Below are 23,009 nucleotides of genomic sequence, written 5' to 3' on the forward strand. Positions count from 1 at the left end.
TTGTCTGCGAGGGTCATTCCTTGTGGCTGCAAAATCTGAACTTCTGTCAGCCTGTCACTTTATCAAATTTTCTTACTCTGCAATAATTTCCTAGTTCAAGCTCTTGTGAAATGTTACAATTTCTATGAAGAATACTTTCCACTCCTGTCACTCCTGTCATATGTCACAGAACAACCGACTCTCCACCAACTGGGCCTCCCTGTCCCTAAGTGTCCTCACCGGCGCCTGGGCGTGGGGAGTGTCACTTAGCAAAGGTCATCTCCTGGGCAACCAATGCGCTTGTCTTTGCCTGTATTCGAGATTCCATGAGACACTAGGTATGAAAACACTTTAAAATGCTAAAATGATGGTTCAAGGTAATAGTACTTAACCAGATAGATGGCATATAAATAAATAATGCAATGCATTAAGTGTGTGTTGAGCTCCAGCTATCAGACTCTATACACGCACACATTTCTATTGTAATTTTAGTCACTACTATTAGAAAGTATATCATATTCAGTATAGCCTCTGTATCTATATCATGGTCATATATCCAAGATATGGAACTAATCAAAAGTGTCATAAAATCCCCTTCCACTGTTCCCATTCTTTTCTTACTCTCAGAGTTCTCTGTACAGATGATCCCCAACTGATGACTTTTCAACTTTACAAACCTGTACTTTGAATTTTGAGTTTTGATCTATTTCTGGGCCAGCAGTAGGCAGTACAACACTCTAAAGATGCTAGACAGCAGCAGAGAACCACAGCGCCCAGGCAGCCCGAGAGTACCTGGGAAACCCACACTCCTCAGTAGGTTAGTAGGCTAGGTGTATTGAATGCTTTTTGATTAAGACATTTTCAACTTGTGATGGGTTGGTAGGGGTAGAGTCCCATCTTAAACTGAGGAGCATCTAAAATCTTCTGACACTTTTCCTACTCAGCCTTACTTCTCCTTATTCTGCTGGGGTCTCATCAGTCCAAAAATAACCAGCTCCTCCCTGTGTTCAAGATGCTCCATCCTTTGAAGGAATTTTCCTCTCACCCACTTCAGGTGTCACCCCCAACCTAAGCCTTTCTTACAATCCAAGCCTTCATACTGAAGGGAACACAGCCTGTCCCACTCCAGGCATCTGCTATTGCAGAAACATACAGCCTCGCATACATCTGGAACTGGTGAGCTTGGGTGGTGAAAACAGCAACATCTATGGCTGTGCCCCCCCCCCAACACTTCACACAGTGTCCACGTTCCAGTTCTCAGGCATGTCCTGGTTGATAAGAACCCCGGGAGGAAATGGCCCTGAGCCTAAAATCAAAGTGGACCTAGGCAGAGTCTGTCCTTCCCTTGGGATAGTTAAGGAAGCCAGGCTTCATCCCTCTCCCAGCCTGAAGGCTCCATCCCTCCATCCACCATGGAACACGGCACCAGGAGAGGTCATCCACAAAGACGACCACAGTCTATCTCATTACCGATTCAGTTCCCATGGAAGCCCTTGCCGGGCCCTTAATTTCTTGTGTTAAAACAACAAATGAGATGACCCAAGCACCATCTCTAATAGGTAGCACGGGTCAACAATTATTCATCTGTACTAGTGCTTTTCGCATGACGGGCTGAGATGAAAATTTGTCCTCTTCCTGGCAAGAGCTATAAATTAGTTTTATGCTACCGTTAAACCCAGAGGCTAAGAAAAAAAAAAGGGGGGGATTGGAAGTGGGGGAGGGCTAGTGAGGAAGGCCTGACTGCTTTCAACAACAAAGCAATCTTCTTTGGGGGCCTCTGTCAAGTGAGTGGGGGAGGGGCAATGGAGGTCAATGAGATTGGGCCCAAAAGAAATTGACACGGTAGTTCTGAGACAAAACGGTGGCTTCTTTGAGGAGCTAAACTAAATCTTGTTTTTCTCTTTATCCCAATACCTAGCAGGTTTGCCAGTGAAGGAGCAAATCAATGATTGGATGCATGTAGCAACTGTGTCTCTTAGGTCTGCACAAAACCAATTATATTCTACCCATATGAGTTCCCCTAAGAGTTCTCCAAGGCCAAAAGAGCTGCTAAAAAGGATGCAGCTCATCTACATTTTTTTGATGTGGATTGTTCCACCAGCTATCAAGCAGGGGGGGAATGGCTTACAAGACTGTACATGTAATATTTAGGTATTTGTGTTGAAAAAAGCATATCTGCCAAGATGTTAACAGAGTTTTCTAGTCTCTCCCTTGCATATATAGGATTTTCTAAAATTATTGTGATGAGAATACATTATCTCTGGACCCGAAAAATGAAGTTAAAAACCATCCACAGTTATCTGTAGTCAAAAAAGAGAACTTCCAAGTACATCATTTAGAGGATATGGGAAATCATTCATGCTTGACTTTGGAATATGTTACATCCATTTTTCTCCTCAGAAGATTTATCTTTCTAATTATGCTTTGCTCTTTACTTAATATTAGGATTAGTTCTAAGTCCCCGAGCTCCCCTGCCAACTAATGAGCTAAGCTGGATGGGAGGGGAAAGTCAGTTTGGAATGAGATAAAATGTGAGCTGTGCGTAACCCACTTGAGGACCATTGAATACTGGCACCTGGCATAGTGAGGGACAGGAAGCACCCACACTCTGAGCCTCACACTACCACTAACCCCTAGACCCTGGAAAAGACTTTGATATATAGATATGTTAGCCCATATCTCTAGCCCAGTCTCTGCTGTCTCCAGGCAGATATGCCCCAGAAGGGGGAGGGGGGCTGCCCCTCTCCTTCTCGGAACACCTTTTGTTTTATCCCCCAAGACGTGTGAAATTGTTTCTCCAGGATCTGGGATTTCCTCCCATCTCTGGCTCCAGCTTTCTTTCTTCTCTTTAGAACTGTAAATTACAAGTCCCTCCTTTTTTGCTAGCCTTGGCTTTCTTTAGTATACAGGAGATATATTTTTAAAATTGGACATCATTTCCAATACTGGTACATTAATACATTTTAAAACCTCTTCCTAATACTAGTACATTCTTTATTTTGAAACAGGGTCTCACTGAGTTGCAAAGGGCCTCACTAAGTAACTGAGGCTGTCCGCGAACTGCGATCCTCCTGTCTCAGCCTCCTGAATGCTGGGGTTACAAGCATATACCCCACTTTTAACTTTGAAACAAGGTCCCACCGTGTTGCCGAGCATCTCACTAGGTTGCTGAGGCTGGCTTCAAACCTGTGATCCTTCTGTCTCAGCCTCTCAAGTACTGGTATAATAGGCATGTGCCACCAAGCCTGCCTGGCACATTACAACTTTAAATGGTTTATTTGAGCAGACAGTAAATATGGCAGCATACTGGAAGCTGTTACATACTGGAAGATGATATGGTTTTGGAAACTGTACCCAGGGACCTTTGTTAGACCCCTGGGAATAATTTCCCAATAAAACCACAAAAACAGAAAAAAAATAAAAAGGCGCGGGTTCTTGTCCTGAGCTAAGGATAAATACACATTAGCCCGGACTCTTGCTGAAGATTTAAAGAAGTTTATTTAAAGGATAGAAATACAGAAGACAGTTACAGCCCCATGCCATTCAAGAGTGGCATGGGGGAGGGGGGGTCAAACAAATTCACCAAAGATACAACATGTGGAGCATTCTTATAGCCAGCCAGATCTGTGGCAGGTCATTTGATATGTAGATATCCTGCCCTGTCTCTAACCAAGGTATCCAGCTGTCTCCAACCCAGCCAGATCTGCCCCTTCTGGGACAGGGAGACAGCACAGACCCTCACACCTTTTGTTACATTCCATAATGTGTTAAGTTGCTTCTCTGGAATCTGGGATTTCCTCACATCCTTGAGGAGATTTGCCTTTCTTTAGAAATGTAAAAAGGCCCTTTTTCCTGAGGAAATTTGCCTCTCTTTAGAAATGCAAACAGGCCCTTTTCCCTGAAGCTACTGGTTTTCTTTACTACCAAAGATATATTTTAAAATTGGAAATCTGTCCCAATTCTGGTACATTAATAAATTTTGAAACCTCTTCCCAGTACTGATACAGAAGCAGTTCTGTGCTCCTCTCGGGAGGTGGTTGGAGGAGCTTCCATTACAGAGTGTGTGGGGAAACAGAACAAAGAAATCATTTGATTGGCCAAAGTTTGAGCTTTGACTTATTTAGACTTTCCCAGTGGGAAGTTCAAGACCTTTTGGCTAAGGCTCAGCTGGCTGTCTGCTATAAGCTGATCTTAAGTTTTATTTTCTTATATATGAGTCCAGGGTGTTAGCACCTCCTCAGTCTATATGACTTCCTATTAGCCAGGAGTGATGGTGCACACTTGAAATCCCAGCATTTGGGGGGCTGAGACCGGAGGATCGCGATTTGCGGCCAGCCTCAGCTACATAGTGAGGCCCTTTGCAACTCAATGAGACCCTGTTTCAAAATAAAGAAGAAAAAATAGTGTTGGGGGTGTAGCTGGGAGGTAGAAGGCCTCTTGATTCCATCCCCAGTACCACAATTAATTAATTAATTAATGGTCTCCTATTTAATTATTTTTACAGACCACTGCTAGAAACTGGTCAGAATACCACCCTAACTATTCTCCTACAAATCTCTTCCTGACCTAAAAGCATTTCCTTCCCCTAATAGGAAAATAAGCCTTCTGACTATGAAAATAGGCTTTCTGAGGATAGGGACCACATTTGCTCTGTTCAGTTTATCCTCAGCACCTCCCACAGCAAATAACAGATGTTCAATATGTAATTGAATGAATGAATGAATTCAGTGCGTAATAGCAAAAGAATATGGAAATCAATCGGCCCTGCAGAAAAGCATGATATTTTGTATATGTATCATTACTTAAAACTTAGAGAAGGAAACTGTTTCTAAATCCTAAACATGAAAACCCAATTAAACTAAATAGTAGAAAATTATGGGCAGCTATAAGAAATGGAGAATTTACTATTAAATTAAATTCTCTCCTTAAACAGGAATTTAAATACTGTGGAAAGATAAAGGAACTCCCCATTTTCTGCTTAAGAATAGACACCCAGCTCTGATTCCCTCCTGCTCCTCACCCCCTTTCCCCACTCCAGGCCTGTCCGAGGGGCTCCTTGTGACTAACAAATCACCCCTTATCTGCTGGGTAGGGCAGTCTCATTACCTCCATTGTGAAAGTAACAATGGAGCCTTTCAGGGATTTAGAGGTTCTTAAAGAATCAGACTTAGGGATGTCTGAGGTCACTAAGAACCTTCTACTTGATCCTTAAAGGAATATGTTAGGAAAACAGGGACGCCAGACCTAATGTTTGTGGACAAGGAAGAGAGGCCTGGCCTCCAGCTTTAAAGTGCCCTCTGTGACCCAGCAGCTTTGACATCGCTGGAGGCCACCCCAGGCCTGCTGAATCTGAATCCGTGTTTTAACAAGATGCTTGTGTGATTTGTGCGCAGACTGTACCTGGTCTAACCCATACTCAGCAGAGTAGTGAAAGGAGTTTTGCCGTTTGGGAAACCGCTAGGAAAAGTAAAGTGATTTCTGTAGGCACAGAGCATAAGACCAGGCGCTGTGGATCAGGGGAAGCGTTGTAGGTCTTTCTCTCTGCAACTTCCCCTAGGAATCGGGAGCAGCCTAGAGAAACCAAGCAAGCCCAGCCTCTGCTTACAGCCTTGATGCAGGCTGAAGCACCCCTCCCTGGCCTGGGAGAAGGCTAGAGAGGCTGGAGTCTCAATGTCCAATCAAGAGCTTGGCCAATTGGAGAGTCTGGAACTCTTGTAGAAAGAGATCACTCTCCGGTGAGGGAGATGTCAATAAAATAGAACTAATGCCAAAATGTAGAAATGTAGCCAGGGTGAATTCTGGAAAGAAATGCATATATGGGGAAAATCTGAATTGCCTTGAAGTGGGATAGACTAATTATCTTAGCAACCCTAATAAGCTTGTTCCTTAGAGGCACACGGTGACTATAATAACTCAAAATGAATATTGAATAAATTAATTACCTGGGTCTGACTGGACTGCTAACTTTCCAAGCCTGTGGGGCAACAATTCTCCCTTTTGCCTTCCCATAGCTTTTCCCCAAGCCTAAGATTTTTCTTTTTTTATTGTTAAATATGTTCCCAGCTACTAGCCAAGGCATGGGAAGTGGGAGGGCTGGTAACCAGATTTGCTCATAGGATTGCCTGAACTCACTAGCAGCATTGCAGTGACTAAATTCTGGTTGTTGATGAAAATGATGATGATGGTGATGATGATAGAATAATTTGCTGATCACCTCCTAAGTCCCAGCCTGGCTCTCTGTATATTACAGCCAGCATCCACTAGCTAGCGACTAAGTAGAAGTAGTCAGCGAAAGTTGTTTGCTAAGGAAGATATTGGTGGTTGGTGAGTTTTCAGGGAGCTTTGAAGGAGATTTGGAAGAGCATTCATGTCTATCTTATTTCATCCAGCTTAGACATGGTCCAAGAAACCATGTTGGTAAATGTCCTTAGGTTATGCCTCAATCAGCTACCTGTTTAGTTATAATAATAATAATAATAATAATAATAATAATAATAGTGATAATGATAACATCTACCACTCACTGCATTCTTATTCTGGGCTATGTGTGCTATACAGTGCTCTTTGCATCTTGCTCAATCCTTATTTCACTCCTATGAGATATTATCATTCTCATTTTATAAATGATGAAATAAAAGCAAAAGGAGGTTAATTAATAAATACAGGAATCATGGTGGGTCTGACTTTAAAACTTTTTTTTTTCTATTCTGCATCTCTCTTTCCATCTACTCTTGGCTGAATGACACATATCCTACTTAAAGGACAGACTTCTATGAGGCTTAATTTGCTAAAGATGGTTATTCGGGAGTTGAGTCCACTGTTAGAAGACAGTCCTTAGAGTGAAATAGCATGGCTCTTGCTCCAGATTTGTGTATGGAGTTGATCACTGTCCTGGGAGGGACCTGTGGGCTTCATCCCTGCTGGGTGTAGACACAGTGTCTCCTGCCATGGAGGCCATTCCTTGGCTCAGTTATCCAGGCAAGAGGCAAATCCTAAGGCAGAAAACCAGAATTCTTAGTGAAGGTCCCAGGGAGACAGGAGAGAAAACCCTTCCTTCTCCCACAGCCTCACTGTCAGGGCCTAGAAGACTTTGAGAAATACAGATGTGTAGGTTTAAATCCCTTTGAGACAGCAGATTTGGAGAGAGGAGGGAGCAGATGTGATATTTCTATAAGCTATGCATGACCCCAAGCACTGGCCCAGTTTTGTTTTTTGGTTTTTTTTTGGTGGTACTGGGGTTCCTGGAAGTCCTTCTATCTCCGGGCTACACTCCCAGACCTATTTTTACATTTTTTTTTTTATTTGGAAACAGGGTCTCCTAAGCCAGCGCGCGGCTAGCTTCGAACCTGCGCGATCCTCCTGTCTCAGCCTCCCAAGCGCGGGGATTACAAGCGTGCGCCACCACGCCCGGCACTGGCCCAGTTTTAAAGCAAGCCTGGTGAGAGTCAGTCAAGATCATTTCAGCTTCACTTTGCTCTGAATCCACAAACCAGCAACTCAGAGATACACCCAGGAAGGGAGAGATATGGAGGAGTAAATGCTGGTTTCCAACTCCTCCTTAGGTCCCCACAGACCCAAATTTCCATTACCTCAGCCATCGCCAACTGTGAGAAACCCACCAGGTCAGACTTCATAGAGCTGAGATTTGCTGCCTTTGGCTGACAGACCCAGGAGGGGGAGAAAGCAAGAATTGGGGGAGCCATGTGCACATCCTAGGAACGAAACGTGCACCTTACTCCAGTCTTCTAAAAAGGAAACATCCAAAATGCAAAGGGACTTGTTCATTCACTCAAAAATTATGAGTTGGGCCTTGGGGCAGTTTGGCGACTATGGCTTTTAACCTATACTGGGGCTCTTCTCCACATCAGCACCAGGGTTGTACTGCACAAGGAGCGTGTCCTCAAAGACACTGGTTGGGAAATAGACTGGGGAATTGGTGGATTCAGAAAGGTTTAAATCTCAGCTAGTGAACCTTATTTGATGTGTAAGGCCCGTGGTGAGAGTGCCATTGGTACAACAAGCTTGACTGCTATGGTGTTGTTTTAATATTTGGGTGAACATCAGTGGGAGAAATGGAGACTCAGAAGAAGAGGTGGCCAGAAGAAGTTACTGCTTCAGTCATTACTAGAATATTCATTTCTTAGCAGGCTGAACTTACACTTGATGAAAATGTAAAGTTCACAATAAAACTAGAGTTCTATATATGTAATTTTTAAAAAGTTTGCACTTAGCCAGGCAGGGTGGCGCACACTTGTAATCCCAGCATTTGGGAGGCTGAGACAGGAGGATTGCGGTTCGCTGCCGGCCTCAGCTACCTAGTGAGGCCCTTTGCAACTTAGTGAGACCCTGTTTCAAAATAAAGAAAAAAAAATAGGGATGGGGTATTCCTCCGAGGTAGAATGCCCCTGAGTTCCATTCAGTACCACACACACACACACACACACACACACACACACACACACACACACAAAGTTTGCACTTGTAGTTTCGTTGTGAAAATTCTCATCAGAGGCATCGTTTTTCAGGACTAGAATATACTTGATTGATAATTGTTTATAGTTCATGCAATAGTAAAGATGGTTAAGAGGGTAAAGGTTCTGATTTGTTATTGTTGTTTTGTTTTGTTTTAGATATTTTTCTCTTACTTCTCAGGAATGCATTTTTCCCAAAGTTTCAAAGTAATTTGGATAATTTTATTTTGAACTCTGGTTAAATATTCAGTCTGCATAGTGTCTCTTCTTGAAGAATTATGTTGGTAGTGTTTTTAAGTTATTTTATGAATTTGTTATTTTATTAATTAGCCTGAATGCTAAGACAAGACTAGTATCTACATATTTTTATTGGTAGGAAAGTCTGTGCCCTTTTTTACAAAAATTTTTACAAACTCAGCATAAATATTAGCCTATAAGAGCAATCCTAAGCAGTCACAATTAAACTATCCTTCGTTAGAAGACTATTTATGGTGAAGCATTTACCTCCCCTTAAGTTACCATACGTTTCCATTTCTTGTTGTGTCTTAGACTTTGTGGTGAGGTTGTTTGGCCTTGGGGCAGCCTGGCCATCAGGTTGACTCAGGCCACCCAGGATGCACCTCTGCCCATTCATAACTTATTCACACATCTGCTTCCAAAGTTTTCATTTGCATATTTAACAGCTCCTTTTCAAGGTTGGTGTGCTAGTGAAATGGGGGGTTTCTTCTGAGCCCCAAGATGAAATGGAGTTTCTTGAGAAGAAACTCGGCATTTCCTTACCGGATTCTTGTCTGCGGCAAGCGAAGAATGACACCCGCAGACTGCAGGAAGGGGAGTAAAAAGGTTTATTGGAAGCAGCAGGGAATGGGGGAAAGTGGCCGAATACCCCAAAGGGGCTGTTGGAACTCTGGAGTCCAGCAGCTGCCTTCAGGACAATAATAGAGAGTAGTCCAAGTCGAATGCCTTCAGTTGCAAACTACTTTCTCCCAGAGTCCACAAGATCTGCCAGAAAAGAGGTGCAGGTCACCCCTAGGGGCCCTGGTCGGCCTTGATGTCCAGCAGAGGCCTTCAGGTCACTACCCGAATGTAGCCCGGGCCATGTGTCCGTCAGTTGCACTCCACCTTCTCTCAAGGCTAACATGACCTGCGAGAGAGAGAAAACCTCCCCAAAGGGGAGGGGTTCCCCGAGAGGGAAAAACCCGTCTTGGTGGCTGCTCTAGGGGTTTATATATGTCTGCATGTCCTCTGTTGGTTGTGGTGAGTTTGGGATTCTGGGAATTCTGGGAAGCAGCTCTCAGAATTTGCATAGGGTATTTGCATGTCCTTTGAAGAGTCTTCTTTCAGTAGGAGTGTCAGACTTACTCCAGTAATGTCTCCTGGGTTTGTTGATTAGTAAACAGTTGCTTTTGTGAAGCTTTGGTCCTTCTTATCTCTGAGCCTTGGAAGAGCAGGAAATTAAGCTTTTCTACCGAGGCCTCTTCCCTATCTGCCTATTTCCTTTTTATCTCATCACTAGCTTTTCTCTCACTGTTAAAAAATAACCAAGATACGGCGTGATTGCCCATCCCTGTAATTCCAGAACCTGGAAGTCTGAGACTGGAGGTCCGAAGATTCTGTGCCAGCCTCGGCAACTTCATGAGATCCCCCACAACTTAGTGAGACCATGTTTCAAACTAAAAGAAAAAAAATTGGGTTGGGGGTTTATATAGCTCAGAGGTAGAACACCCCTGGGTTCAATTCCCAGTACCACCCCTCCACACACATAAATAAATAAATAAATAAATAAATAAATAAATAAAACCAAGATAATCAACTTAACAGAAAAATATTTATTTTGGCTCGTGGTTTCAGAGGTTTCAGTCCTGTTGCATTTGGCCTACAACACAGCATCACGGTGGTGGGAGTGTGGTGGTAACACTGCTGACCTTGAGGTGCCTAGGAGGTAAAATGAGAGAGAAGAAGGGGCGGGCATACTAACATCACTTCTAAAGGTACACCCACCAACAGCCTAAACTTTCACTGGGCCCCACCTCCTAAATATTCTACTGCCTCCCAATAGCACCATCAACTGGGAACAAGGTTTCAACATGCGAGGCTTTGGGGAACATTCCAGACCCACACCATAGCAGTCAGGGCACCAGCTCCAGCCACAGCAGCCTCTGTTATTGAGTGACACTGTTGCCCACAACCCGAGGTTGTCCAGTTTAGCAGAAGTTGTCCTCCTAGCGAGCTCAGCACACACCTCCCTCGGTTACTTCCATGGTCCTGAAGTCATCCTACAGAGATGCTCCCAGTTAATGGAGCTTGAGGTAATTAAATTTTAACCTTTAAACTGCTCATGCAGGCCCAGGTTTCACTTGCCAATTGCAGATATAAAAGTCTGACTACATAAAAAGTTGCTCTCAAGAAAAAAACCTTTCATCTGCAAGACTCATGGGATTCATTAACATGCTCCATGCCTTGCAGATAAAAAGCAGAATCTAAGAATAAATGAAGAGGGAGCAACTTTCCTCCAACTATTTGCTTTGACTGCAGACCCACTCCTAACATTGCAGGGCTCCAGGCAAAAGTACAAGTGCAGACCCACACACGGTATGTCTAAACACTTAAAAGTAAAATTCAAGGTACAAGACTTTTAAACTCTGTTCTATCCTCCTGCATTAATGATTATACCTTCATAATGAGCTGTGTGCACAGCTCCCAGCCACCACCTAGTCTCATTTTCTTTTAAAACCGGCTTCATCCTTTATTATGATGGGCCTCATGCAAAGGCAAGTTTAAGCTCTGGTCACATCCCTGTTAGGACAAAAGCCGACACACCCGAATGATAGAAAGAACAGAACCACCATGATCCGCAGAGAGGAAGCTATTACGGATGCATCGACTGGGGGCTTCAAATGTGTGTCAAGTATCTGCTGCATGCTGAGCGCTGCTCTAGCATGAACAATGAGTCCATGTTCTGATAGCACTCAATGAGCAGAAATATTCATGGATAAATCAAATAACCCTGGTCAGCCCAGGGCTGGGATCTAGCCCTGGGAACTCAAGCCTGGGGACCCAGAGAAGTGGCTTTTGGTTTTGATTCTACAGTGTCCTCTACATTTTCCCTCCTAGCCCTTCACATAGCCAAGGACTATAGCAATAAGAGGACCAGCTTAGGAGGCTTTTGAGATCATAGCATCTGACTCAATGACCATCAGTATGGATCTCTTCATTATTATTAACCTATGGGTCTTGGGTTTCAATAGATTTGGCCACAAAAATTGTCATTTTTCTGTCAAAGTAATCCCCTGTTTAATTGTATCTGATGAATCAAACAACATAAATAGTTCAAGGCTGCTGTGTACACTCATATTTCCACACTCAATTCACATAATTTGATCACCAGGAAGGAAACTTTGTATACAATGATATTTCTGGAAAAGACTTCCATACTCCTAAGAGATGACATCGGGCCACCAGAGATCCTGACCCAGAGGCTGGACACAGAGCATTTAGGGAACAAGCCTTCAGAATGGACTCTGAACGTGAGGATCCCCTGAGCTCTGCCTCCCCATCCCCACTCATCTCCACACTAAGAGTCTATTCCAAGCATCCATTATGCTCACTGACACGCCACTAATTTCACCAAGGAAGACCTAGGCAGAAGTGTTAATTGGCAGCATCTGGTGTGAATCAGCCTTATGGGTAGGAATTGAGGCAATTGTACTCATTATCTCTGGGATGTGGTCTTTTGCAATAAAATGTTAGGTGATCACCTTAAAGTGTGAATTTCTGACCCTGGAATTGGCAGCCCCTGGAGTATGATATAAAAATATATACATTTATATTACCCTCTCAACACCTAAGTATTTTAAAGAAAGTTGCACACATGGGCATGCCGTCCACATGAAGATGGTTTCCACTTATGTGCCATATACAACTAAGAACTTCCTCTAGTGTGGATAAAGGAGCATGATATACAGTACTATGTCCTATCCCAGGGGATAAAGCATCACCATTGTTTTCTTTTTCTTTCCTTTCTTTTCTTTCTCTCCCCCCCCCTCCTTTGGTATTGGGATTGAACCCAGGGTATTCTACCTCGAGCTACACTCCTAGTCCCTAGTCCCTTTTTAAGCTTTTTAAAATTTTTTGTGGATCTGGGGATGGAACTGAGGGGCATTCAACCTCCTAGCTACACCCCCTGCCATTTTGTATTATTTGAAACAGGGTCTAACTAAGTTGCAGAGGGCCTAAGTAGCTGAGGCTGTCCTCGAACTGCGATCGGTCTCAGCCTCCTGCATGCTGGGATTACAAGCGTGCACCACCACGCCTGGCTAAGCTTTTTAAATTTTTAAAACAGGGTCTTGCCGAGTTGCTGAGAGTCTCACTAAGTTGCTGAAGCTGGCCCCAAACCTGCAATCCTCCTGTCTCAGCCTCCCAAGTAATGGTATCATAAGTGTGCGCCAAGCGTGCACCACCACATTCGGCTTTCACTGTAATTTTCTGTCTCAGCTTAACTCATTTTTTAACTGTTATAAAACATCCCAAGTATCCTGGGTTTTATGTGCACATACACAAACACAGTTGTGCTAGGTTTTAGGGAGGAGACATGGAAAGTCAGGGCACCTCAGAAAAACTGAATGGACAACATGTAGCCTTCACCTTTGACTGTCCTTCCTAGAATCAAAGAGGATTCTTAAACACTACACAGTGTGGGACCTGGAGCAGTCACAATTACTTTGTCTTCTTAGTAGACTTGACTTAGACCTCAATTCAGTCCTTGATTTTATCTCAATACTCTAATACCTGCCCTGGCATTATATTACCCCACCTCCCAATCCGCCTTTTCTCCCTCTGTATAAAAGCATTGAATGCATTATTTCCTTTCTCCTAGGACTTAAAGACCTTAGTTAATTAATAGAAATAAGAGCACAAGCAAATTCAAAGCGAATGCCCATCATTTAAAGTCAGATGCAGAATCCTCTTTTGGCTGAAATGAGCTAACATGTCAATGCTCTTGGAAGCAAGTGGAGGGGAAAAGCAATCGTCTAAGCCAGCTTGTGGACCACAGGAAGCAGAAGCTGAAAAAAGGGCCATGGGATAATTCTAATAGCAGATTTCCTCCTTTGGAAGTCAGGATTTGGAGGTACAATCAGTACCAACTATGGAAGTGTAGCTGTTCAAATTAAGCAATTTTTTTTATATTTAATTATACCCTCAGTAAAAATGGCCTCACTAAAGCTTGGGAAAGAACTATACCGAGTCTATAAAGCTTAACATGTCTAAACCCAATTTTGTGCATTATTCTAAAGGTTAATTCAAAATCTCTCTTCCAAATGGGAAGTTAAACACAGCCCATGGAAGGAAGGCATGCACTGACTGACTGAAGGGTTTATCAGTCTGTAAGAGTTCATTAGTTTTAATTAGTGTAATCACTAATGTTGCATTAACAGTTTAGGGAAGGAAAGTAATTACTCACACATCCACTGTATCAGATGGGAAGATTAGAATTCATTTTCCAAAAACGATTAGCATTTTGCCAATTAAAAGGATCCCTTCTCCCAGTCAGCAGCCCTGTGACCTCCCTCACCCAAGGATCCTTTAAATAGAACGTAGTTTGCATCAAGAAGATAAAGCAGGAAGACGTGAAGATTGAAGGCTGCATTTATTCTTTGTGCCTTCTTTGGAGCACAGCAAGTGCACGGGTCTCCAGGAGATCATAATGTCCCACTCTATTTACATAGCCATTTAATTCAGTCTCTTTAGATTAGACACTTAACTGTCTTAAAATACGGGTGCAAATAAAAAACACACACAGAGACAGGCATGGTGGTGCATGCCTGATGCAGGAGGATCTCAGGTTCAAGATCAACACTACAATACTCTCAGCAACCTAGCAAGACCCTATTTCAAAAACAAAAAACAGAGCCGGGCGTGGCGGCGCACGCTTGTAATCCCTGCACTTGGGGGGCGGAGACAGGAGGATCGCGTGGGTTCGAAGCCAGCCGCGCTGGCTTAAGAGACCCTGTTTCCAAATAAAAATATAAAATAGGTCTGAGAGTGTAGCACGGAGATAGAAGGGCTTCCAGGAACCCCAGTACTACCAATAAATAAATAAATAAATAAATAAATAAATAAATAAAATAAAAAGAGCTGGGGATATAGCTCAGAGGTAGAATCCTCATGGGTTCAATCCCCAGTACCACAACACACACACACACACACACACACACACACACACACACACACACACACATAGTGGAAGATGAAGCCAGACAGAAGGAAGCAACAGGAGAGTGCAGGGAAATGACAACTGCTTGGGCCCATTGAGTGGAAGGGTAGGACCTGGGTGCTGGCCCAGTGCTGAGTGCCTGCTTGGAGCAGGCTTGGCTGGTTGGCTCTGGAGCTCCTTACACGCAGCCGAGCCTCGGGCCTTCCTGCTGGTTCCCTCTGAGCATCTGGGGCCACGTCAGCCTCAGCCTGATTTATGACACCTTGACAATATGGCCAACTGTGCTCCATCTCCACCAGACTGTCCATCTTCCAGCCTCCTAGAAACCTCCTGTCACTTCTTAAACACCCTGCGTTCTTTCACTCCTGGCTCCCTGTTGAAAAGCCCTTTGCCTGTTTGTTGGAGAAGCACCCTCACGCTTCACTTGGTGGAAACGTCACCTCACACTGGCTAGAATGGCCCTCCCGCCTTGTCCCTCTCAGGGCCCCTGGTGCCTACAGTCTTCTTGCAGCATCCAAGGGGATCGGTTCTAGTACCCCTGTGGACACTAAAATCCCTGGATGTTCAGTGCCTTATATAAAATGATCTAGTATTTGTATGTAACCCAGAAGATCCTTCCAAATACTTTAAATCACCTTTAGGTTATTTAGAATACCAAATATGATGTAAATGCTATATAATTAGTTGTTAAACTATAGTGGCAAGAAAAGTTTAAGGTATAGTGACAAGAAAGTCTGTACAAGATGCGATTTTTTTTTTTAATACTGGGGATGGAACTCAGGGGCATTCTACCTCCGAACTCCACTCCCAGCCCTATTTTATATATTTTTTATTTTGAAGCAGGGTCTCAATGAGTTGCAAACGGCCTCACTAAGTAGCTGAGGCTGTCCACAAACCTCGATCCTCCTGTCTTAGCCTCCCAAATGCTGGGATTACAAGTGTGCGCCATCACGCCCGGCTCTAGGATGAGATTTTTAATTTTAATTTTTATTTTTGTGGTACTAGGGATTGAATCCAGGTACATTCTACCTCCAAGCTACACCCCAGCTCTGTTTTTTTATTCTTTATTTTGAAACAGGGTCTCACTAAGTTGCAGAGGGCCTCACTAAGTAGCTAAGGCTGGCCGTGAACCTTCAATTCTCCTGTCTCAGCCTCCCACATACTGAGATTACAAGCATGTGCCACTACACCTGGCTTTAAAAATAATTTTGATCCATGATTGGCTGACATCATGGATGTGAGATCCACAGATATGGAGGGCCAGCTTTATACACTTTTAAATTATTTTATAATACATGATCCTAGGAACTAGTGAGGCAGGAATATTCTGTATTCTTGGCCTCTTGCACAGGACAGGTGAATGACTTGAGTTGTAGACATGCATTTTTCTCTTCCTCTGGTATAAGCCGGGTCAAAGTTTAGCCTAGGACACCCAGCCTGTTGGGACCAGAAACATCACACGGGAGGGGACTAAGGCAACTACATCCAAGTAAAGATTCCCTCTTTGCCTGTCTACCACACCCAGCACCACTTTCAAAGGGAGCCAACCCTTGGTAAGTGTGAGTCCTGGCTCCCTTTGCTGGAGGCTTCTGGTCAGTTTATACAATGGAAGGCCCTGGCAGGAGATGAGAGTGAGGGCCAACGGAGGTCAAGCTTTTCAATCTTTCCTTCCCTGCTATGACTTCACATCTGACATTAGCTACACAAATTAGAAAAAAATAGATTGTGGAGGGGCATGTAGAGGAGAAATTTTATGACATTCCATCATTGTAGGTCAGAAGGAGAGGATACCCCAGGCCAAGGGCAAGGTCAGGATCTCTGGCCTTTATGGTGGCCTGTGTTCAACCAGATCGCTCACTGCCCATGCATGGAAGTCCAGGATGGGAAGAAGTAGCCATGGTCTGAGGCAGAAGGTCACTAAAGCTTTCATGCAAAACCACATCTAAATGGAAAGGCCATGTTTGTGTAATGTTTGGCTTGGTTTTTAATGCCATTTTACAAGAATTATTTCATGGGATGCCCTAACAACCCTTGAGATGAATATTTTGCTAATAATAAAATAGCCTTAATCAAGACTGCTAGATAAGTAAACAGGGAAGCATACAAGACTCTTTTGACAACCAGCCAGTGTATGATCTCTGTCCACTTTAACTGATCTGGGCTTCATACCCAGTCTCCCTTGCCTCTTATGAGCTGTGTGATGGTGGGAAAATGACTCAATCTCTTTGTGTCTCAGGTGCTTCATATACAAGACAAGCACAATATGTTCTTCTTGTGGTTGTTGTAAAGAATATGTCAGAGGGCAGCAGCTCAGAGACTGGGAGGGGGCAGTGTTGATAGTTTTCCATAGAACCCTAAGACTAGGATCTCCTGAGCAGAGCAGAGCAGAAGAGGCAGACAGCCTGCCAGGCCTGCCAGCTGCTGGAAGGACTATGGAGGGGCCTCCAGCCTGTTTGATGGGGTGTATGAGCCCTGGATTTCTTCATCCCAGAGGGTGAGAGGAAGCCCTGTTGCTCTTACCCATACCAGCAGTAGACAGATGGGAACTAAGCAAGATTTTATCTTATCTTATTTTATTTTAAATGAAATGGATCTTTACTGGGAAATAAATGAAATAATTATTTTTTAAAATACCTACTTTCCATAGTGCCTAATACTTAGTAGATGCTACATACTAGTGAGTTCCCTTCCTGCCATTTGACATTAAGTAAAGACTCATTACTATCAGTATTCTAAAACACAAATGGTTGCTTCACAGCAGAAGACACACTGTCCTCCTTAGGACAAGGGACCTCATGGAGGTATAGGGTGGGTGCCAGAGGCTGCCCAGTAGCTGTCGTCAGAGGCAGGCAGGAGTACGGGGAGGGCCCCTGGAGCCCACACTCGTGGAGGGAGAACACAGACCCTGGCAGCTGGAGCTAAGGACTTGAGAGCAGAGTTCATCTGGTACCGCCTGCAGCTAGGTCACCTGCACCAGGTGGCCACCCAGTGTACCGTGTGTGTGTGTGTGTGTGTGTGTGTGTGTGTGTGTGTGTGCCCGTGTACATGTGCATGTGTGTCATGTAGCTATGCACAATAAACATACAATATATTCACACATGTACATATGTACACACGTTTGCTGTATGCATGACTATACATCGATGCGTGTGTGTGTGTGTGTGTGTGTGTGTGTGTTCATGCAGGCTATAAAGGAAGGGAAGCTGGCCTGGCTTTTGCAGTTAGCCACAGTGAGCTGGGAGAGAGAGAAACTCTGGCAGCCGTGGTGGTGGATGTGACAGAGAGACTTTCACTCCATCTTCTATACTTCAGGGATGAAATGAAGCAAGGTGAAGGGGCAGGTGCACAGGGATACTTGAAGTCCAGAGCACATTCAGAGAACTAGGGCAGAAGGGACATTCTCTACCTCAGGGTGGCCTAGGAAACTGCTGTCAGGTAAAGGCCTGGTACCCGATGTGCAGGGAGGGCCACCACCTGCGCTGAGCAGCCCGGATCCTGCAGGCTAATTAAAGACAAAATGAACTCACTCGGGGAATGGGGGAGGGAGGTGGATGTGAACTGGGGGTGGGGTAGGTGTCCTGTGTGCAGAGTCAGAAGTTATGAAAATGAATCCCAGACTTTCATTCATCCGTTTTATAACCTCAGGCACGTTACTCCCGAAGCCTGACAAATATGAATCACGGTCCTCATGGCGCGGAAGACCCTTGTCATAACCACAATTAATTATAAGCATATCAATGCCTCCACCACCCACATCAAAAGACACAGTATCTCGTTTGCTCATGGCTGTGCCGCTGATGCCTGCGGGCCACAGCAGGTGCTCAGTAAGCGCTTACAGAAGCCAGATCCTGGTTTTGAGGAGATTGTGGGCTCGCTGCCCTGAGGAAAAAAGAGTCAGGATTGTCCTGGTAGAGACTGCCTGGAGGAGCCCCTGGGACGTGACCTGGAGCAGAGTCAGAAACAGAGTAGAAACCCGCCTTGGGGAGGGAGAGACAGTGTCAGGAGTCCCAGGAGAGGATCCCTTCCTGGCAACTGTGGCCCAACTGCACAGTCGCCTCTGTGACCTTGGGAGCCCTGGCCGCAGTGGAACCGCAAATGGGCTACTACAATTTGTGTGTGTGTGTGGTACTGGGGGTGAAACCTAGGGACATTCTATCTCCGAGCTACACCCCAAGCCCTGTTTTTTATTATTATTCATTTTGTTGGTTTTTTTTTTTTTTTTTTTTTTGGTGGTGGTACTGGGGTTCCTGGAAGCCCTTCTACCTCTGGGCTACACTCCCAGACCTATTTTTACATTTTTTTATTTGGAAACAGGGTCTCCTAAGCCAGCGCGCGCGGCTGGCTTCGAACCTGCGCGATCCTCCTGTTTCTGCCTCCCAAGCACGGGGATTACAAGCGTGCGCCACCACGCCCGGCATTATTATTCATTTTGAAACAGGGTCTCACTGAGTTGCAGAGGGCCTCACTAAGTATCTGAGGCTGTCTGCGAACCGCGATCCTCCGGTCTCAGCCTCTTAAATCCTGGGATTACAAGTGTGTGCCACCATCCTTGACTTAAGACTGAAATTTTATCCTCAAAATAACAACAATGACAATATAGGAGGGAAAATCCACTGTCTTCACAAAAGTATCAACAGTATCAAAATAAAAACAAATAAGTAAAAGCATGTGTGTGGGCGGGTGTTTTTTATGATTGATGACCATCATAATACATGTTATTCGAGGGGGAAAATTGCCTTGGGTAACTTATAAAAGAATAAGAAAGACATAAACACTGCATTTTCTTGGCCCGAGTTTTCAAAATCGTAACCCCCTCCCAGGCACCCATGATGCTCTTCATGAGCCTTTCTTTGCCTGCACTGGACGCTCTGCTTTTAACATTTTGAACAGCAGGGAGTCACGGACAGATATGCAGCCGGGCCTCACGCCCCACTAACACTATTCTCTTTCCTTCCAGTATGTATCCAGTAGACGCGCCATCGCCCAGAGCGCTGCGGAGCCCAGCACCTTTCATCCTCCCCACGCCCCCCACCACCACCGTCACCACCGTCACCACCACCACCTGCGCCACCACGCCCACCCCCACCACCTGTGCCACCAGGAGGCAGGGCTGCACGCCACCCAGGTGATGCCCTGCACGTGCCCCTTGTTCTCCTGCCAGTGGGAGGGCCACCTGGAGGTGGTGGTGCCGCACCTGCGCCAGACCCACAGGGTCGACATCCTCCAGGGAGCCGAGATCGTCTTCCTGGCCACGGACATGCACCTGCCCGCGCCAGCTGACTGGATCATCATGCACTCCTGCCTCGGCCACCACTTCCTGCTGGTGCTTAGGAAGCAGGAGAGGCATGAAGGGCACCCCCAGTTCTTCGTCACCATGATGCTGATTGGGACCCCCACCCAGGCCGACTGCTTCACCTACCGCCTGGAGCTCAACAGAAACCACCGGCGTCTCAAATGGGAGGCCACTCCCAGGTCTGTCCTCGAGTGCGTGGACTCAGTCATCACCGACGGGGACTGCCTGGTCCTCAACACCTCCCTGGCCCAGCTCTTCTCTGACAATGGCAGCCTTGCCATCGGGATTGCCATCACTGCCACGGAGGTCCATGCCACAGAAGCCGAGACATGAGGCCAGGGGCTGCTGGACATTCACACACAGCCCACAGGCTCGGACCACCGACATCCAGACCCCAGACCTTCTTTTTATCCTTTCTTTCTTTCTTTCTTTCTTTCTTTCATTCTTTCTTTCCTTCTTTCTTTCTTTCTTTCTTTCTCTTTCGTTCTCTTTTTTGTCTCAGGTATTTTGTGGTATTTAATATTTGTCTGCCATTGGCATTATATTATGTAAACATCTTGTGATTCAAGATCTCGGTGTGATGTCTGTCCTGTTTTGTTAGTCTAGTTTTGTAGAACATTTGTAAGATTCGATTAGAATAGTTATTTCCTGTCGCTCCCAATTCCTTTCTCCACTGCTTCCAGGAGGAGCAAAACCCGCCCTGCCCATGAAGCTGCCTTGCTGTACACATAGTTTCTTCCTTCCTTTTTCCCAGGCGATTTCAGAATTGTTAAATCTGCCAGGTGGGAAGCAACAGGCTGGGGAGGGGACCTGGCCAGCTCAGCAGTAGGCCAGTCGGGCATGACTGACCTCCCAGGAGCCTCGGGTCCAAGCCACATGGGTCAAGGGGACATTGTCTCCTTTGCAGACAGGACTAGACTCAAGGATCCCACTGCAGTGAGTCCTCTGGGTCCACTCAGGACTCAGTAGTCTGGCCAGATGCTGAATTTTATTTTGTCAGGGCACCTGGCCTGGTTCCCAGGACATGCCATCTCTCAGTATATTTTCAAACACCCCTTTGCCCTCTGTGAAGCAAGTGGTAGACAAGATGTGCAAGAAGCAACAGGGAAACAGAAAACATAAAGTGGATCTGCCACCTCCAGGAGGACACTCCCTCCTCAGAGAATTTTATTATCAAATCATAAAATCTGTCAACTCTCTCCCTGGAGTAACATTCTTTTGTATCAGGCAGAGGATCCGCTTTGTTCTTGGTACTTTCTAAAGCAGAACCACCACTCTGTATGAAGCTCCAGGAACACAGAGGGCCATGCTCACAACCTCAGACCTAGAGAGTCAGCCCCAGTGTTTACATACTGGGGACTCCCCTTTCCTTTCTTTTTCTTGCTTTCTAAATTGCTCGAAGAGCCTCCACTCAGCACACAAACACAACCACTGTTCAGGTACGTGTTCAGCACAATATGAATGAAAATGCAAGAGAAATCCATCCGCCTTGCCTCTGCGTAGCCCGCTCTCTCTTACTCAGTTGTCAGCACATCAGCATCTTCTCCTGACAGTGGCTGATGCATTTGAAAAAAGGAAGCATGTTTGGTCAACTTTCCTTCTGCTCCAAGTTGGACACCTGTAAGCCTTCCCAGTGGGACCGCTCCTCCCTCCTTTCCCTTGTGTCTGTTCCTCCTTTCCAACTATACTCCAGATGAAGGGGAAGCATGGAGCTCAAACCCCAGGAAGCACTCACTAGAGCCCAGTGGGCCTTTCACCAATACATTCTTCACCTTGACTACATTGCTGGATCCTGGCAGGCCTCCAGGTGAGTGCCTAGTTTGGGGCAGATTGCCCTGGCTGGCATCAGCAATCTTTTCTCCACCCAAAATAGTTCATCGTGAAACACAACACCCTCCATCCCAACAACAAAGTAATTCTCCAGCAGCTTTTGCGACCAACCTACACCCTAAACACCATAGAAGAATTGACAACACAGTCCCCACAAGTCACCCAATAATTGCTGGAACTCTGGGGCTGACATGTCATCTTTTCAGAGTCCCGAGTTGGATTACAAACTTTATTCACAGATTGAAACTCAGGCTACCCAAGGGAAGGGTTGCATCCTGATTGCTCTCAGAGCTATTATCATGCTATCCCAGGCCACTAGCCACATTCCTCCCACCATAAGGATGGCCCAGGAACAACTTGAGGCTGGTTGATCAGTGTTCGGAGAAACCGGTTTTCTGGGCTCCTTGCTTTATCCCTAGTCCTTTCTTGCAACCCAAGACCCACTTGGCAATAAGTCTGACACCTCTGGAAGCCACAGTTCTTCCCCTGACTTCTGATACTCAACCATTTTGAAAACATTTGTGTAACATCCCAGGTGTCCCAGATAAACAAACAAAACCTCAAGAAAAATATAATTAACATTCACAGAGCTTTGGCTCCCTGCTGACAACACCTTTGCCTTCTTGTATCAAGTTACCTGAGCCAAACTGGAACTAACTTCAGGTCGTTATTATTATTGCATATAAGACTATAAATAATACTATAAGTAAGTGATCCTGGATAAGAACTTGTATGTTGGTTCCTAAAGTCCCTTAGAATAAGGGAGAAGAAATGTATTACTTTCTTCCACCTATGGTGCTCCTAAGAAGGCCTTTCTCTTCATATCCACATGTGAGGAATGAAAGAAAAATAGGCAAACTAACAGTTGAATCCAGAAGAGAAAATGGTATCAAAAAGTGTGTTTGAGCTTCTTTACTCCCCAAGGACTCTCTTGTGTAAGTCTCGGGTTGATCTTCATCAGTAGCCTCAGTACACTGAAAAAGAAGAGGTTCATAGGCAGGACACGCCCTTCTCCAGCTCACACAGCAAGTGCCTGGACCACAAGTAGAACTCAGATCAACCAACTGCAAACTAGAGGTTCTCAAAATAAGAAGATTGGACCAAACTATTCACCAGGGTTCTCACCCTGCAGTGGGTGATAAACCTGAGGATCAACTGGGTCTTTGTACTCAGACAGCTGAAAGAATGGAGAGAGGAAAAGCAGGGTGGACTTGCTTTTAGA

The 23,009-nt window shown here is 45.1% G+C and overlaps 1 protein-coding gene across 1 annotated transcript in view; it reads left to right on the forward strand.

The window, feature by feature from the left end:
- SIAH3 (siah E3 ubiquitin protein ligase family member 3) overlaps nucleotides 1-20,290 on the forward strand; it is a gene marked incomplete at its 3' end in the record, with an annotated part of 77,872 nt that extends 57,582 nt beyond the window's left edge. The window contains exon 2 of the mRNA XM_080689670.1: nucleotides 19,622-20,290. Within this exon, the coding sequence (XP_080545796.1) occupies nucleotides 19,622-20,290 (669 nt within the window). The remainder of the gene's footprint in view (nucleotides 1-19,621) is intronic.
- Between the last annotated feature and the right edge of the window lie 2,719 nt (nucleotides 20,291-23,009).

This window comes from Muscardinus avellanarius, assembly GCF_963383645.1.
Source record: "Muscardinus avellanarius genome assembly, chromosome: 2".
Lineage (NCBI taxonomy): Eukaryota > Metazoa > Chordata > Mammalia > Rodentia > Gliridae > Muscardinus > Muscardinus avellanarius.